A 19,900-nucleotide genomic window follows, 5' to 3' on the forward strand; every position below is an offset into this window, starting at 1 on the left:
ACAAGACATTATTTAAAATAAATGAATAATTTTGGAATTAATTCCATGAAGACAATGACATGAGAACAAATAACCTTGTACTTCAGTTGCTATATCAAAGTCACGTACCACACTTTCAGGATTTGCACCGTGTTTAGGAGTATAACAATACCATCTCTTCTGTTGGCAACATGACATAACTGAAAACCCTGACAGGTTCAGGCTCACAACATTCCTTGCAGAAAAGGCTGACTTTTTTTTTTTTTTTGACACAAACAGATGTCATACAAACAGTGCTACTGAAGTATTAGCTGTGTAACACAGACCCTATGCAACCACATGCAGCAGTTTTTGAATCAGCCTCTAGCTTCTATACTCAAGACAATATATCAGGAAACTATCTTGTATATTCAGATCTTCAAGTGATGAAATATTAAGTGAAATATTAATTTCATTTCTAAGTAAGTTGTTTTGAGCACTAGTTATCTGCTTTAAAAAAAAAAGTTTCTAACTTCAGCTTAACTAATCGATGTCATTATGCTTTTTACTTGCTAGACTGAAGACTTCTCCAGCTGCAAGGAAATAGTTTCTAGACCTCTTAAGTGACAACTTCAACCTTTCTGATTGAGGAAATAGTTTCTAGACCTCTCTACCTCTTAAGTGACAACTTCAACCTTTCTGATGAAATTAAATTAATTCCACCAGTGCAAGGTATGCTGTTTAACTGTACATCACCCAGTTACCTCCCATTGTTATTTCCCATTTTCACAAAACCTTTCCTGAAGCACCCACATCTAACCATGATAAAGCACTGCAGGAATAGTCTCATCAATGTGATTTGCAGAAGTAATATTGCCTCATTTAATATTTTTAACATTCTCCTAGTTAGACAACTTTCCCAAAGAAAAATTATAAAATACATTCCAGTAGCACAAATTAATTCTACCAACACATACCTCACGTAGCTGTTCCACAAGCTCTCTCTCTTCTCTCATCTGCTCCATTTTCCTTCGAATTGTAAATTGTGGGTCTATTGATTCCAAATTTCTTTGTGGTCTTAAGAAAACTATGATTTTAAAAAAGACATATTTTAGTTTTAAAATAAACATCTTGATTTATTAATTTTTAAATTAAGCAAAATCCTTTGGCACTGCCTCCAGCAAAATCTGTTAGAACATTTCTCTATCCTCAGGAGTACAGAAAAATATTATCTTGGATTACAATCATAAAGTGAAATTTTTTGGCTATTGCTCTGAACAGCATCATGCACCATCAATGGAGTGGATAATTTTTCAACCATAACCTTATCTCCACAAGCAAGTTCCATCAGATGATTAAGCACTGTCACTGTCCCTCAGAGATTCTGGTCTGTACAAAACTGTGTATCTAACATGGCAGGAAACACTTCTTAGTCTTTAAAGTAGAATCCTCTGCTACAAGATGCTGAATTGTGTAACAAGCTGTGACAAGCATCTTCCTACACAGGACAAACTGCTTACTACATAAGGCCATACTAAAAAAAAAACAAACCCCACCTACCTGCCATTCAGTAAGTCTGCCTACATTAAAAAGTCATCTTGCAAACACAGCATTGCACAAACTCGTTGCAGTACACCCTCCCACCAATCCTAGTTCTGTCAGCTGTATCACTTTGCCTAGACAGAGATCCTTGAAATAATGACAAGAAATCTTTGTGTATATGCACCTGTACACTTCCTTTTTATTAAAAATGTTTTGAATGGAAAAAAAAGAGCAAGAAGATGAACACTCAAAATGCAACTGTCACCTGTTTGCCACTCAAATTATAGGCCAACTTTATTATTATGGAAAATTATATTGCTTAAAAGAAAGAAGTGATTTGAATTATTATTTTCCTGCCTCTCTCCTGAACGCAACATGAAACCCAAAGTATCAATTAATGGGGTGGAAAGCACAAAGCCTAGAAACCTCCATTTTTATATACAGCTACTGCTCAGTCTCAATTTTGTTAATTTAAGGCCATTTAAGAAAGAGAGGACAATTTTTTGGGTCCATAAGTAACAGGAGAGAAGAGAACCCTTTTTTTCCTAAAAAGGCACATCAGAAAATTGGAAGTGTATGAATTGCCAATAGCACCCATTAGAGGAGTGAAAAATGATTAATTACTCTTCACTGTAAGAAAGGTACACATGGGTGTAACCATAGTAATTTTGATGTTCCATTAAAAACTGTTGCACATCAGTCATTTTATTTAAGTTGTGATTTGGGTAATAAGCTGAATTTTAAAAATCAGTCCTCAAAATATCTAACAAAATAAAAAAAATTAACTCCCGGTAGAAGGAAATTTCATCTACATTCTGACCAGAAGTAAACTGTTTAATGAAGTCCCCAAATCAGTACGAGAAATACTTTGAAATCTCAGACAAGTCTAGTCATGAGGAATTTCACCTAACTGTAAGCAGATTGTTTAATTAACAAAATTAATCTTCTATTTCTCTAGCCAAAGGGACAGGCACTACAGCCAACAGGCAGAAGTTCTTTCCCTTATTTACTAAAAAAGGGGCTTAAGGCAATGAACTCCTTACATATCCTTAGGTTACTTATTTGAGGCTTCAAGATAGAATAAACTATGGCCAGTTACTAAACTAGTTTCTTTCCAGTACTTAACTCACACAGTCATAGTTTTAACTTCTCACAGGCAACTGAGATACTCTACACTGCTGTTAAATCAGTAATTTTAGGAAATGCCATATTAAAGGCTATTAAACGGCTTTTAAATAGAACACCTAAATATTAACGTTTACTAACATAAAACTATATCCTTTTTAAAGTCATCAGAACTCCCACTGGCAGACTGGGAGAGCATCCTGGAGAAAACATGCAGGACAGAACTACAGATACCAACTGCAGCTCGGTTCCCTTCTCCAGGTGGACTACATAGCTTCACCAGTGTCGTCATTCAGAAGGATCTGCACACAGGCACACATACCATAAATAAAAACATCCATTATGCTGCCCTCCCCCACATAATGTGACAGTAGCAGAGCCATGCCTTCAGATGCAATAGGCCCACAGTTGTACTGACATTAAGTCTTTGCCTTCATAGAAGGCAAACTCCAAGCTCAGAATAGAGCTCTATTTCCAAAGCACAGTCTATCAACAGACATGTGCTGCTTAATATTTTGCAGAGGCATATGTGTAACTATGATTACACACACACAAACATACAAAGGCTGTTAACAGCTGTAACTACTGTTGTTATGAAGTATAACACTCCAAATACCTGATTTAACTACACCATTTCAAAAGCATTACCTACCAAATTAGATAATTTCAAACTAATTAATATGTTGGTAAATTTCTGATTAAAGCACTTATATATGGTGAAAATTAAACAACTAGAAATATCTAAAATATTACTTAGTAAATCATATAGTTTAGGATGGCTACAACAACAACAAAAAAATCAAATCCCAAGTTTTCAAAGTGCAGAAACTCTTAGCCAGGACCTCTATTAATCTCCAGAACTGTACTGAATTCAAATTTCTGCATTAGTAAATCTGAAACAATTTATTGGAGACTTCTCCTAATTTTTTAAGAGGTGAAATAAAAATCTCTTATCACATTTATTAAAATCTGTAGTTGCAATTTGTCAGACTTTCATTTTAGAAATAGTTCAATGTACAACTCCAATAACTGAGCTTTGCTGCCTCTCACAGATGAAATACCTAGATAAAACTATGCTTGAAGAGCAATACCATATTTAAATGGTATTTAAATGTCACTGTAGCTTTGTTAGCAGCAGCAACATTTCTAAAGATTCTCTGTGAAAGTATTAGTTCATATTTATGTTCAATTTTGCAAGTATCAGAGTATTATCATGGATTTCATTCAATGTGGCCACAGCTATCTGTGTTTAGGCCTTTGCTAAGTCAATATCAATATCCCAAGATCTACTTCCTTCTGATTTCAGACTACAAACATCTGTTAATGAAAAGTAAATATCAACATTACTTATTCCATTCTGTTTATGAATGAGACATATATTTCACCATAAAGAAAAAGGCAGGCTGATCTCAAGGCAGTGGGAAACTACAATTACAAGTTTCTAAATAAAATAAAATAAGTTTAATGGATTAAAAAACAAACCAAAAACCCCATACACTCAAGAGCATTAATTATAAAAGTTTCAGTTATATATAAAATTTAAAGAAAACTGTTCTAATACAGGAAGTTTTATCAGTTCTAAGTATTGCTTGCTTCTCTGCATTACACACAGTTTCCAGCAAGGGGAGTCCATACCTCACACAGCCCTGAAGGTCTATTTTTGTACTCTTTCCAAGAGCAAGTTCCTGCTTTCTGAACCCATGGTCAACCAAGATTATTATGTAATACTTGTTCCAATAATTTTTTTTAAAGTATTTGGTAAAAGTCTCAACAAGTTAAATGGGTAGTAGTTAGTAACATGATATGTATTCCATATATCACAGTCAAGGACAAACTTCCTTGTGAAAATTTTAATTTTTGTCCTGAGTTACAATGTACACAGGTGCACTATTTATAGCACATCAAGGAATTTAGTGTCCCGAGTACTTAGTTTGACAATATTATCCTGCTTTCCTGAAGGTAAGCAACAAAATGGTTTAACCTGACTCTAAAAATAATAGACAAAAAGAAGACTGGACTAACGACAGGCAGAGATGAAGTCAGGCTAAAAGTTTATAGTTAAATTTCTCTTTGATTGATTTATTCAGTACAAATTTGAGTAACAGTGGAGTTATTATACAAAGTCATTTGCTAAATCAAAGCCTCCATAATGCTATGGACACTGGTCTTGGGAGACCTGTCTGTTCCAAGTCTTATAAAACCTCCCAGAATTTCTGGACTTAGGCTCCTTTATTACAAAGCTGTTGCCAGGTAGTTACATTTAAAGATGATCTGAAGTACTAACGTGCTATACTGATGCATGTAATTTCTATACCAAAGGCTACAGGAATACTAGCAAGTTACACAGACAGGGCTAGTGCATGGCCTGCACACATCGATACTATTAATGTTGTTGCTTCCTGGCACAGTTCTGGTCAGTGCAAACCCACCTCTCTTCTACACAATGCCTAGGAATAGCTCGGGGAATAGCACAGGCAAAGGATATTTCCTTAAACGCAGCCATCCTGTTTTGGGAAGTAAGAGTGCTTACATATGGATTTGAATCACACTGTGCCAACTAACCTCAGTGACAGAGTACGGCCTCTGATACACTTTACTTCCTGCCATAGGAAGATACACCTTAGATAACAAACTTAGCCCCAGATAACAAACTCTAAACAGAAAGGCAACAGTCCTGATTATTTTTTTTTTTTTTTTTTAAATTGTAAAAGCAGTTTTCTGTTGTAACAGCCCAAGGTAATAAAACAATATTTGCATTTGGCTTAAGATTTGAATGACATGAGACATCAATCTGCTCCAAAAGCACAAGAACATGCTGGTCTCTACTGCTCATTTCACTTAGAAGAGTAAAACATTAACAAATCTAGATTAATATAAATCAAATTCTGCACTGATAAAAGTATAGAGCTTTCTCTGTTAGAATATTCATCAAGCAAAACATCCAAGTTAGCTGCAAACCATCCTGAACTAAATTCAGGTTTTCAATCTACTGTTATCACAATTCTTACATTCCATACTCATTTCCTTTACAGAGTCGATTCCTTAAATATGCTTTTTGATTTTATAATCAAGAACACTGTGGCAATAGCGAGCATTGGCAAGTAATGAATTGAACTAAGAAAGCAGGCATTCTAAATTAAATGTTGGCATTTATCAGTCAAGATTTGTGGTCTTGGTTTCAATCTTGTGCACTTGACAGATTCACTGCCTTCTAATACCTAAGCATCCTTCTAATTTAGGGAAACTGGAAGAACAGGCCTACTTTAAAAAAAATCAGCCTATCAAATATTTGTAAACAGTTTAATTGTCTAGGTTCTGTTTCTTCCATCTGACATTTAACTATTAATGCAGTATAAGATCCTGATAGCCCAAACACGGCCAGCTTTGCATATAAGTGCCAAGATTCAATCTACTATGATAATACCACCCTCGAGAAAAAACAAAAGTAGAAGTAACAACAACCACTAATGTACCTGGCCTTCACCATGCAGAGACATTTGATAGCTTACTAACAGTTTCTGTTGGACAGAAATCACTATGCTTTTTGCTTAGCTGATTATTTCAGCTTTGTTTCTTCACAGATTTGTCTTCCAATTAAGCTAGTTATGCACCTGCATCAATAACTGCAGATGGGAGCAGGATATTTTTATTAACAGTCAGTATCTATCAAAAAAATAATAAATTAAAAATGCAGAAAAGATGGTAGCAAAATTAGTTGCTGTTTGAGTACAACTTTTATAAACCCTTGAAAGTAAAGCAAGTAAATAAACCTACACTGGAAATAGTTTTTTGGAGTGGATATCATGGGAAAGGTTGTTTTGCCAGACTTGAAAACAGTGACATTCTTCACTCATTTATGTACTTTAGATACTACATATTTTACAGTAAATTAACGTGCATCCTCTGAGGTATTCAGTCTTATAACCATCCCCTCAAGAGTACTGTCTTTCAGCCATATGGGGCGTTTGCCATATAATTCTGTGTTTTCAGAAACAATAAGTAAATTATATATGGAACACCTACCATTGTCACTGTTTCCTTCAGATGGGATACTGTAGCTAAAGTTGTCCCATGTTTGTGCCTGTGTAAGTGTGTTGAAGGAGACAGGAGGAAGACTGAGGGATGGGTCTGCTGGAGGGGAATGATAACCAGTCCAATCATGGTGGTATAAGGACCAGAAGGGGAATAAAAGGGGGCAGCAGCATTTCATATATGGCATTAGGATTGTATGGTAATGACGAAGATGTAATTCAAAGGTGATTAATATAAAATGCGTAATTTTTGAGAAAGGAATGAAGGATGTTGCAGAATAAAAAGAACAAAAAGTTATGTTAGTACTTGCAAACTGTACATTATATGCGCAGTTAAGGCTGTTAAGCTTAGCAAGATCATTGTAACCAAAGCACTTCACACACATTTGTTTACAACCAAGTTTTAAGAAAAAGTACCCATAGATTTTTGACAAAAACCTTGACTCTGTGAATTACACGGTAAATATATCAGCTGTGACATTTCAGCAATTCAAAGTTCAGAGAATAAGAATTTTGGTATTTTTTTGTAACTATGTAAAAAGAACATTTCCTCCCCTAAAGACAGAAAAATTACACATCCATATGAAAATATCATTATATTACAATTTCCTAGATTATATTGTCAGTAGCAACTTGGATTCCCTACTGGAGCGAGTCCAGAGGAGGCCACGAGGATCATCCGAGGGCTGGAGCACCTCTCCTATGAGGACAGGCTGAGAGAGTTGGGGCTGTTCAGCCTGGAGAAGAGAAGGCTCCAGGGAGATCTTATAGCGGCCTCCTAGTACCTGAAGGGGCTCCAGGAAGGCTGGGGAGGGACTTTTGACAAAGTTACCAAAATGAAGACGCTGGATTCGTGAGTAAGATTATGCTATGTAAACATTTGCAAGGGAACAACTTTTCAATGCACAATGCAAACTGCTTTGTGATTTTGAGTTTTGTTAGTGCTTCTTTTAGCCTCTGAAGGTACAAATTTTTTGTTGCTGTTTGTACGTCTGTGTTGCTCTCACCTTGTTCAGCAGAAACTATGAAACACAGTGACCTCAAAATGGCACAGAACAAAAGCAAAAAGTATTTTTGAGTACTGCAAGTAGATGTTCAGGCTTCAGAGTCTGGCATATTAAAGATATTGTGGCAAGAACTTTGCAACACTCAGTTTTGACAATTAGCACCACTCTGAACATTTTAATTAATTCATGAATCAAGCACAAAGAGTTTAAATTTATTAACTATTTTGAGTGATTCCTTTTCAGAGATCAAAAGCACTTCCCAAGAGCAAAACTATGGTTCTAAGAAAACTTGTCATTATTGGTTCTTTCCAGTAGTAATTTTCTAAGGTTTTCAAAATTAATGTGAATTTGTAAAGATCATATTTTGTGAATGTATTTAATATACAGAAGGAAATATTCTGAAAAATTAAAAAAAGTCTTCTCTCTTTTTACTTTCTTTGTAAACATTTAACCCTTGAAAAGAATCTGTCAAGAAGTCAAAACACATTCATTACCTTTCAAAACATTTTCACTGGGTACAATGTCACCCACCAGATATGAATTTTCCCAATGTTTTGCCTAGCTTTAAAATGAAAGAAAAAGGAGCTTGAGTCCTGAACACCTATCATTATGTACTAACACAGAAGTTTAAGCCACTGTGGTTTACCCTCTGAAAGCACTTCCATCTGTGTGTGCACTTCAAAAACTGGATTCCTTACCAGAAGTGTAGAACAGTTTACTTTCACCTTTCTGAGAGACATAAATCATTATGAAACGAATGGGGGTGGGGGGGGAGAATAAAAAGTCAAATAGAAAGCAACATTCATTTAAAATAGATTATAGATTATAATAAACACAGTGAAAATAAACTCTCAAATTTCAGAAAGGTATGGTTGCATATATTTTCATTGAAAATTTGCCCCTATTTTTTTCCACAGAGCACGATGTACACATTTAAGCTAGAACATTTTAATGTGCTTTTAATCTTGCATTTAGGATTTAAAAGACTTATATAAGCAAGTAATTCAAATGTAAGCTCTAATGAAGTTAAATAGCTAAAACTCATTTCCAATGAGTTATAAGGCTTCCCCTAAGGCCATGAAGAACTTAAATGAAAAAAGCAATTAAAATAAAACCACAAACTGAGCTGAAAAACTTTCCTGGATCACAGAATTCCTGGACCCCTAGACTAGCTCAGCTCTAGGGCGATAGAGCAGTATATAATTAACAAGCACAAATTCAGACAGTGATAGGACGGTTCAAACTCACACAAAATTTTAAAGGAAATACAGTGAAGAAATTAGAGACATGGCAAGCTAACCAGCTTTAATGGGAAAACCACACAGGATTCGCAAAAAATATTTTCAGTCATGTACTACTTCTATCTGTAAATTATACTTATGTGTTAGTAAAACAAATTTTAATACTACTTTTAGAGTAACTCTAGAGTGGGAGCAGGAGAGGAAACAATATGCAGCTTCACTACTCCTTTGCAAGGTTTCATTTTGTTACGTTGTGCTACATACCTAATATACTGTCTTTTTATCTGAAGTTGGACCTAAAGTTTTACTATTGTCAAATTCCCCTGTCTTACCATGGGATAAATTTAAAGTAACATGGCTGAAACTGGATGTGATCAGGTGAAAGACTGTGCAGTAATGGCTCTAGGTTGGTGACTCTGTGGTGTATGATATGGAAAGGAAAATAAATTCAGAGTATCAAGTTTTCTGCAACCCATAGCTGTGACTATAAGACACTGTAGTATTGGCATACTCAATGCAATTCAAATATATGACTGGTACAGTACAGAAAATCAACAGGTTATAACCAATTGACTTTGGTATTTCATGGGGCTGTGCACAGCTGCAATACAGACAGAAGAACTGTAGGAACTGTGCCCATCTGGTCATCTATCAGGCAACTTGAAGGATTTATTGCAAAGGACTGCAACCACTGCAATCTAGAATTCCTAGAAATCCTCTAAAAAAAGACTCACTAGGCTATTTTGCCCTGATCTATTGCAGCCATTAGGTAAAGCACATCTTGGTGCACTGATATACCAAGATTCAGAAGCACATGTTAAACTAAGACTTGAACAAGACATCATGGTCTTGCATTCTCTCCCACAATGCTGCTTCCAGTCCCCAGCAGCACATTTCACCAGCAGCTCAGCAGAACACAGGTTACATCCCATGAAAGCAGAAACACAGCATGGGCCTGTTTGCCTTCACACGTCTTTCTCCTCATGGTATTATCACAATGTTGCTACTGGACTGTGCAACATTACTCAATGTTCTATTTTTCTCCAAATCTTGAAAGGACCCATTTGCTCATCATTTAACCCATACTTTAGTATAGAGAGAAATAAAAACATCTGTAAAGCATCAGAAACTTAAGAATAGAGTCAGAGTTTAACAGTCCAATAAACTAAGAAATGCAACTGAATAGATCTGTCAAATGGTATATCATAACTACATGAGAAATTTAAAATACCCTCTTCATGAAACAAAGCTGGTTCAATACCATATTTTTTGCTTTTTAAAACTTTTTTTTAAAAAAACAAATCTATGGGTACAATTTCTTAAACATTCAAATATGAAACTGCTGCCATTATTGCCAAGATATTTTGTTATGGAAACTACAAGCTTGTAGTGGTTTACTAGCATTTGATTAAAAGCATTTGCGGTGAACACAAGAAACCAAAATTACAGTTTTAGGATGCTGAAACATACTGAAAAACCTACAGTAATTCTTTAGAGGTGATGTGAGATGACTCAACAACATTGACTACCTCAGCACAAAGAAGACAAAAACTGAATTTAACCCTGTAACTAATGCTGTTTTTAAAAGAAGCTGTTATCCAAGCCTTCAAATACATCTATAGGGTTTGGGGTTTTGTTTGGGGTTTTTTTGTTGGTTTTTGTTGTGGGATTTTTTTTTTTAATAAATAAACTGCTGCTTGTTAAAAGATTGATGGTCATGCAGATTTAATGCATTGCAAATACATTAAAGTCATCTGCTGGCTGAAGTAAACAACTTTCTTCCTATAATGCTAGATCCTTACACAAGCATAACTACTGAAAGACTTACTGCAATGAGTAGTTTTCAGAGCAATGCATAAGCATTTTCCAAACAAGCTTAATTATTCATATATATTATTCAACAAAATCTAAACTGTATCCCTATATACCAACTAAGCAAAAATAATATTTCAATTAGTATGTCAGCATTTTTGACATATATGTATATATGTAGAAAATGTGTATTTATGTACATATACACATATTTTTAAAACATATATACAGATAGTTTTATAAAACACCTGATTTATTAGTAAGGGATGAAAATCGATTCATATATAATGTGCCAAATACATACTTGTTACAAATTCAGTTTAAAAGAAAACCAAAACAAACCCACAAATTGGTTAATTTTCTTTCCCACATTACCTGATCGTGGCTTCAGGCCAAAAGGGATTGTGGCGTTTGTAGTAGGAGACATTGCTGGACTTTTATCCTTGTTCTGTGTAATTTAAGAACATAAAACTAAGTAAGAGTAACATCCAGAATACCTCAGTACAATTGACTGTATAAAATGGAAACATTCACAGTACTGCACACCACAACTGTTACAACATAATCTGATCACGATATATCCTCAAACCTATGATAATCTCCCTTTTTTACTCCATCCTATTCCTTTTCTGGAAAATAAAAGTTTCTGACCAAAGACTGCAGGATATTCCCCCTAGCTATAAATAAGCTCAATTATTTCTCAGTTTTCTTCCATATAATTGCTTGGTTCCATCAAACATATATTTTGGTGGCATAGTACATTTAGAAAAACAAAGCAAAGGCATGTTTTTTTCTTAGATACATTTGTTTCTTTCACAGAATTAAATTACCATTCTGCACGGTAGTTTCCATGCAACATTTAATTTCCGCCTAAAAAGCAGAAAAGATGAAGCTAAGCTGACACCTCAGAGCAGCATCACCCTTGACACCAAACCAGGCTAACAGTTGCAGCAGGAAGAATGGAGTAACAGCATAAAGGAGAAGGCAAGTGTCCTGGATTTTGCTGGTATAATCATCATACCACCAGTGGTAACATAGAGAGAGTCCTATAACCAAACTCCATCATGGGAATCCTGTTTAAAAAGTGATTCCTCAGGGAGCCAGGAACTATAGGAGTCCAGTCAAGACTGGTGGAAGGTGGCTGGATGGATATGAATGTGCAAGATCCTCATACACAGTGCAATGTAGAGCGAGAAGCCCTGTTTCTACACAGAAAATATGAAGGGGAAAAATCTCCATGAGGAGCTCCCTACAGTTTCCCTGTTTGTCTTTCTGCTGAGATTCGCATTGTGAAAGTAATAGGATCAATAAAACCAGATTCCTCTCTGAAAACTAATCAATGATATGACACGACTATGCAAAAAGAAATTGCACTAAAATCAACAGAAACAATTGTGGAACAAAGAAAAGTAAAAAAAAAAAGAAAACGTGGCAGAACAAACAAAATGTAAAAAAAAAAAAAAACTTTTATACTAAACTACATGATTCAGAAACAAGCTATCAGAAAGTATATTTTTAAACTCTAGGCAATCCTTAAGATGACAAGAATAAACCACATAGCCATTACAGATGAGCTAAGTCACATTTTCTGTGATATTGAATTATATGTTTCATTTAGTATATGAACCATTCATATAAAACATGTAAGAGACAAATGGCACCAGCACCTTACCTCATTGTGAGAGGTTTGTCCACTTGAATTCCAAACAATTAGCTCGTTCTGTGTGTTTAGAAAGGAGGGGGGGGAAACATTTCAGTAACTATATTAGTGACATTCCACATCAGAATATTTTACTCATGATACTCAGATACACATTAATACCTTTTTTTTTTTTCACTGAAACAATTAATTTTAATGAATAATAAGTACATTTATTGCAAGTTGAACATTTTAAAAAACCTTGTGGAAATTATTTGCACAGATCTGTCATTCATTTTTTAGTTTCAGTCCTAAGTGATTATAATGGTATTTGTAAGATTTTTACATTTGTTGCTTCAAATGCATTATCCATTTTTGTTCCACAGAATTTGTAATGAAACTATAACCAAGAGTTTAATATACAAATATAGATTTTAACATAGATTTGGAGAGAGAAGCATTCCATAATAAGTTCATTTTATAATTCCAATATAACATACCTTTTCTTACCACTTCTGCTACAGTTAAATTGGAAACATGTAAATCATGTTAATAAATATGAAATACAATCATTAATTCTGCATCAATCGTAACTCAGTCAGCAGAAACACAGTTGGCATAAGTAAAAACAAATTATAATTCAATTCAAATAATTTCCTTAAGACAATTTTTTATTATTATTAATCAGCAAAAAATGGAAACAAAATAAAAGATGGCACTTGGAACACTTGGTCCCATCAGCTTTCCAAAAGTTAGCAAGATGGGAGGGAAGATTACACACCCATTTTGCTTCAGGACCTTACTTGGCTAATTTTCAAGCTTAAAAAAAATTCTTGAGCTTTAGACATCTTTCATAGTATTACCTCAACCACTGTATTACCTAGAATAAACAGAAAGAAATCGCACTCATCTGATCCCAGACAGTTCTTCTACCTGGAGACTCACATGCTTGAGCACTCCTGTGCTCAGGGACTATGTTCTTGTGACAGATTTGCTAGTTATGCCTGCATATGCCTACACTGAAAGTCTAATCTCTCTCACATCAGCAAGGTCACTAGTCAGAATTTTGAATTTATGCTAGATTTACTTAATTTAGTAACACAAGTGCTTACTGTACTACACAAAATGTAGCATGATTAAAAAATTGCTCTTCCAAGATGTGTTGCCATTTCATGGAACACGCCTAATGCTTCCACCTGCATAACACAGTCCAGATCAGGCCCTCTGTAACTGTTTAGGAAGATTTATTTCTCCTTTTTAAAAGGTTCTTAAAAGTGAATCAGCAGTGTCCTTATTAAACAGTTCATCAAAATACAGAAATCACACACATTTTGACACTGAATTAGCCTTATCTATTAATCTTAGCAATGTAGAAAGAACTGTTACAAATAAATTGTGGTAACCCCAATGTACAACAACATAATGAAAGAGATGAAACAACTCAAATTTTTTCTTTGAATTTGTTACTTTAAAGAAAAAACAAAGATGAAATTAAGACTAACAAAGTCACAAAGAGATCATAGGGAATATTTGACGGTAATGATGATTATACATAAGAATATTTGAAAAGCATCAAAATAAACCAGATTCAATCTATGTCTGGATAAGATAGACCTTATTAAGGTACTACCAAGAGAGACAGAACATTATGTAACTTTTTTTCTCAGAAATAGCAGTCACAAAAATCCCTACACAAACAAGTTCTAAAGTAATAGCATGCACTAAATATTTAAATTAGATTTTTTTCTTAGTTCTTAATTTCTGGTTCATTGCAATTTACACAAAACTTAAAATAGTTTTGGGACTTTATAATCTCAACCTATATACAGTGTGTTTGTAATATTAAGCACATTAAAAATACTGGTGTTAACAAAATCCTAGCAGCTTACATAACTACCAAGAGTATTTGGGGTGAAGGGGAAGAGGAATCAGGTGCTGCATTTTATTGAAGATCTAACTTCGAGGTGACTTATTTTTCTCCAGGGGCATGCAACCACTGTTTATATTTGAAGAAAAGATTTTAATTAATTTCATTATATCATTTTTTTTTTCCTAGGTCTTAATCAACCTCCCATTTAGAGCCAAACCTTGAGATTCATGCTAAGGCAAAGGAGAAAAAAAAAAAAACACCACCACAAAAAAAACCCAAAACTACAAAAAAAACCCCCACAATGGGCCTAAACCCACTATCTCCACACACAAACTGTCTAACAGTTTGTTAGAATGCAGTGATCCATCCCCAATGTTTCAACACTTATTGTACCAAACACCTCCATACCTGACTCAATGACCATTTTTCACCCTGTTCACACGTTCTCACTGCAGGCTTTGGTTTCTCCATAATCGACTCCCTCCTCCTCTGAAATTCTAGTTCCTCTTCAGCATTTTCTCTCTGTAAGATAAATAACTCTTTAGACTGTGTATCGCTGGAAATAGAACTATATCTTTTTTTGCATAACATTACCTCAGAAGTATTTCTTACAAACACTGTGATGAACAGTGAACAAAGAAGTAAGCAGATACTATATACTTGCAGTTCCAGCAGTAACAGGTAGATAATGTAAATCTAAACAAAGTATGTCATAAGGAATTCACCAGTCAGGACACAGATCAAATAATAAGCAGCACGGTAAAACTCCAGTGCTCTGGGAAAACATTAATTTTTAGTTTAAAAAATATTTTGGGGTTATCCTTAATGAATGTACTGTTTTGCTACATCAGAACAGGAAGATAGAGAGGTGAGATGGTAGATGAGTATGCGTGGCTGAGCTATGAACCAGCATACATGAAAGCTGCACACAGGAGAAAACAAAATAAGGTGAAAATGTAAATTATAAATGCAGAAAAAATTATATATACACATATAAAAATCCAAAAACAAATCCATAAAAATGTTTGTCCTGCAACCTACTATTTTTTCCCCTTCCTTACTTGGCAGATTAATAAGTGATGAAATTGTTTGCTCATTTCCTGTCTTTCCCCTCCCCAAATATTTTGTGATACACTTATTAACATACCTGACCAAGGGAAGACATCTCCATCTGCATTTGATCACTATATATAAAGATAAATAAATGCAAATATGTAATTCATTGTGTAGAAACTTAAATATGACGAATCTAACAAAGGCTTTCTTTTTTTTTTTTTTCCTAAAAAAGGTAGATAAACACACTTTACTGTAGACTCCTGAAATTCTAAAGCTGTTGCTGGTTCCATGGAATACAGATTCACACCACTGCTTTCTGAAATATCCATGCTTAATCTGCAAAGTTTGAAATAAAAATGTTGCACTGGGGTACAGCTTTGGTAACCATCCTGTTCAGTATTTAATTTCAAACAAATGGATGTATGAAATACTTTTATAGTCACGGTTCTAACCTGCTAAGTGTTATCTCTTAACAACTTTCTGAAATGTCTCCTGATGCTTCACTATCACTAGTTCAGTCAAAGTAACGTTGATGCTTTCCTCTGCAAAATGTCACCCTGAGCAATGGCTTGTATCAAAACAAAAGGACCTGTTTTCTACCAGCAACCATGCCATTATCTAGAAGGCTGTAGATTTCTATATTCAACTTCTAGTACCTTATGTTCAAATAGAAGCCACAGCCCTGAATCTGAAACAAACATCTGAAAATACTGAAAAAAGATTGACTCTGAAATAATTTTCATTTCCAATACTGAAATGCTACTTACGTGCACACAGGGTATGTGGATTTTAAACTCTACAGAACAACAACAGTAACTGGACAAGCATTTTAAGTTTAATAGTCGTATCATATCCATTAGCAAAAACAGTTCCACTTGATGCGCTCTCCGCTGAAGTCTATTCAGTGCATATTAGGGATGTCAGCATCACCTACTGTTTCAGCCCCTACAGTGGTTTCTCTTTCTAACTCCTAAATAGCTTTCAGTGTGAGAGAAGTATAATTCTGGCTAGAGTTATTATTTCAACTAGGTTATCCTGACTAGTTGATTAGAGTTATACTGATGCACAAAGAAAACCTCTTTGGGGAAAGTTATAATTTTTAGACATGCTCTAGGGTTTAAGTTAAAAGCACATGAAGGCCTTTCTGCATCAAACTAAGGAGCAATGGAAGCATTTAAATTCCTTTATGGATCTGGATAAAGACACAAAACTATTCAGTATGAAAAACAAAATTTTCTCACATTGCTTTATATAATGCAAGTATATAACAAACTGCCATGTAATCCAGTAATTATAAAAGCAATTATGAGGAACTCATGGCCCAGAGGATTGAAAGTCTACAGCATCATTTGGCAAGTATTAGGCACCTAGGCGTATCTTGCTGGGTAAGTCTGTATGTTAACATACAGGAGATACACATTGAAAAGCTTCTATCACGCTCAGTAAATTAAAAACAAATACTCATATTTTTGGGTTAGAAAAAGAAAGTGCAGCCACAAAAATAAACACTATGTAAAAAAGGAGTAGAAAAATACAGACATGCATGACATGATTAGCCATTTTTAAAAGCCACATTTCAAATTTACTGTAGTGTCACTAACAAAAGCACATCTGAATATGCATGGAGAAATGTATTAATTTTCTGTATTTTACTGCCCTTTTTCATTTAATAAGAAAAAGAAAACATGTAGGAAATAGTGGCAATATTTGACAACAAACAAAATGATAAAATTTATAAGGCTAACAACTGATTTTTTTAATGTCACTTTTTTCCAGATCAAACTTTTTCCTTTTTTAATTGCAATACCTCCCACAAAATAATAAGCCTCATATGAGGTGCAGAAGCAACAGGAACTAAAATTTGTATGACTTTTTATTAAGCAAAAATACTTGTGATTCAAGTATTAATAAATGATTCAAGAATTCAAGTACTCTCTATACGATTCAAAATAAATACAGATAATTGTCTCTCTAGAAATACTAACAGGAGTGAATTTCTGTCCTAAAAAGTAGAAAGATCTGCTAGGTGAAAAAGCAGTATCAAAATAGGTATTTAAACTAAATTAAAACAGCACAGTCACAAGAACAAACAACTACAGTGCACTGGCCAAGGGACGAAGGAGAAACAAGGATAGTTTAAGCTGGAAGTGACACGGGGGTTTCTAGTGTTCAGAGAAATTAAGGTCTAAACCATCTGCTTCATACAAGTAATGAAGAAAAATGTGTTGCCTAGTTCTGAAATGAACATAATCAAGTTCGGAAGTGGTCACACACAAAAAAATGGCAAGCACCTGCACAGAACTACCTACATGATTCTTGTCAGTCCTTTTTCAGTAGGACACACATTTATTTTCTTTTAAATACTTATTCCTTTGTTTATTCACAGATCCAGAGTCATTCCACCTGACTTTAGCTACTTAAAATAGACACCTGAATTATAAAACTATGCCTTCAGTAGTCAGGGGAAATCTAAATAACTTCTTCTAGTTGCCTCTTCCTCTTTCTCCTGATTTCAGAGGGAGACTACAGAAATTCCACCATTAATTCAGGTACTTCCTTCATGTGCTCCCCTAAGGTGGAATGAGTTTGGGACAGAAGACCTTCTCCAATCCCCACAAAATAGACCAAGTATGAATAAGCAGAGGAGAGTATATAAGAAATGTGATTATCCTAGACAAAACTTCAGAAAATCACAGTAGTGTACATGAGATGAATGGTTAAGAAGTGTCTCCAACTCTAAATTTAGGTTTCTTTCAAATTCTTCTTAATTTACAGGGAATCTTATCTAGATACTCAGAGAGACAATGCACATTTCCTTCTTAGCTATCTAAGCACCTCCTGAAAAAAAATCAGGGTGCTAACAAAGCACTTCGTAACTCCAAAGAACTTTCAATTATCAGTTAAAAAATAACTCTAAATTAAAAAAAATATTAAACACATTACATTAACTTGTCAGGTATTGTAAGCATACCTGGTGGAATCTTGTAATAAATCTACTGCTTCTCTTAGTTGTTCTATCATTGCTATATCAATAGTTTGATCTTCTGATAAATTTATTCTGCAACAGAAAACAAAAGCATTCAGAAAAAGAGGTACAACAGCAATTATGAAGGGTAGTCTGAATTTCAATTTGTGAGCTGTATCTTCCAACAGGCATGCAAACACTATAGCGGGGGAAAAAACAGTCACTGTGCACACTAGTTATGTGCTGAATTTATGGAAAGTTTCTTCTGAAAAAAATTCTCCAGCACTTTGTCTTTAAGAAAGCCCTGCAGCCAATACATACATAGATAAAAAATGTGATGAACTAAAGCTTTTAGCATTCAATTAAACAGACTGACTACTAAATTGAAAATGTATTTACCAGTATCTGACTCTTATTAACTGCATTCATCACATGTATTGTTTTAACATAAGTACTAGATACAATTCTTTTGATGAACCAGCATGCTTTCTTTTGCTTTGTAATTCTTTTTGGGGTTTAGAAGCACAATCATCTGTTAGATCTGCCAATAAGGCTCTTTCAGAAAGTACTTATATTTCTCTTCCTTCAATTTTCATTTTTAAATCATATAGGACTCCACTACTCTGCTTAGTGAACACAACTTCACAGTACATGGTGAAATAATGTTCACTTGCTCCACTCTTGAATTAACGTCTATGAATGAATTAATGAGTGTTTCAGGGTTAAAATTATGTCAAAAGAAGAAAAGATTGAGGCATTTTTTTCTAATTCAATTACATTTTAAACAATGTACATTAAATTTAGAACCTACAAATTTTGACAAAATCCTTTTTTATCAATGCCATTAACAGGCTAAATATTAAAACGCCTATTTAAAAAGCTTGCATTCTGCAAAGGTAAAAGATATTACAGCACTATTGGTGCATACAAATTACTTAGTTGTATTATAACATTCTCTCTATTAGGCAATAATGTGTAAAACATTCAGCACACACAAAGTGCAAGGCTGTGCTTCTTTCATGCCTCCAAGTCTACAAAATTATTAACTGATAAGGAAATGCCAGTTCTGGTCAATCCAATCAAATGACACAGCTAATTACTTACAGATATATAAAAAATACTTACATTTCGTCTGTTTGCCATTGTGCGTCCTCTTCTATTCTCAGCAGTTCATCACACTCTGCTGCTCTGCTCTGTAATCAGACAAAGTGATATTGAGAACTCAACTTTGCAATTAAGTAGGTAGATAAATTTTGCTTTCAGATTCAGCATTGACCTAATTTATGTAACAGTTTAGGGTGGCTAGTGGAAGCAATCCAACACTACTTCTCCACTCCTCACTCTACCTCCTTCTAAGATACTGATTACAAGATCTTCTATTCACTGCTCAGATTTTATTGAGGTCAACAGCCCTCACCCTCCTTTAACTGCAAAAAGAAAGTCAAGCAGCATGAGAATTCTTTATTCTATGTCCCAGATTTCATTTGTGCCTGCTGGTGTATGCAAACAATGCTTCAATTAAGCATGACCCCAACTCCCCTCTTAGTTGCTCTCTTCCCACAGCTAGATTTGTTTACAGAGCAAGGGAATTCCAAATATGCAAACAGCAGCAATTATGTACTTCATCCATAATTTTTAACAGGACTCCTACTTT

At 34.6% G+C, this 19,900-nt stretch overlaps 1 protein-coding gene across 1 annotated transcript in view; it reads right to left on the reverse strand.

Annotated features, from left to right (window-relative positions):
* Positions 1–19,439, reverse strand: part of LOC104523237 (leucine-rich repeat and calponin homology domain-containing protein 1) — a gene marked incomplete at its 5' end in the record, with an annotated part of 44,033 nt that extends 24,594 nt beyond the window's left edge. Inside the window, 9 exons of the mRNA XM_029084434.1 lie at positions 936–1,045; positions 6,649–6,756; positions 11,092–11,164; positions 12,389–12,436; positions 14,634–14,747; positions 15,373–15,409; positions 15,528–15,617; positions 18,253–18,339; positions 19,372–19,439. Coding sequence (XP_028940267.1) covers positions 936–1,045; positions 6,649–6,756; positions 11,092–11,164; positions 12,389–12,436; positions 14,634–14,747; positions 15,373–15,409; positions 15,528–15,617; positions 18,253–18,339; positions 19,372–19,439 — 735 coding nt within the window. The remainder of the gene's footprint in view (positions 1–935; positions 1,046–6,648; positions 6,757–11,091; positions 11,165–12,388; positions 12,437–14,633; positions 14,748–15,372; positions 15,410–15,527; positions 15,618–18,252; positions 18,340–19,371) is intronic.
* Between the last annotated feature and the right edge of the window lie 461 nt (positions 19,440–19,900).

Source organism: Antrostomus carolinensis, unplaced genomic scaffold, assembly GCF_000700745.2.
Source record: "Antrostomus carolinensis isolate BGI_N321 unplaced genomic scaffold, ASM70074v2 scaffold1864, whole genome shotgun sequence".
Classification (NCBI taxonomy): domain Eukaryota; kingdom Metazoa; phylum Chordata; class Aves; order Caprimulgiformes; family Caprimulgidae; genus Antrostomus; species Antrostomus carolinensis.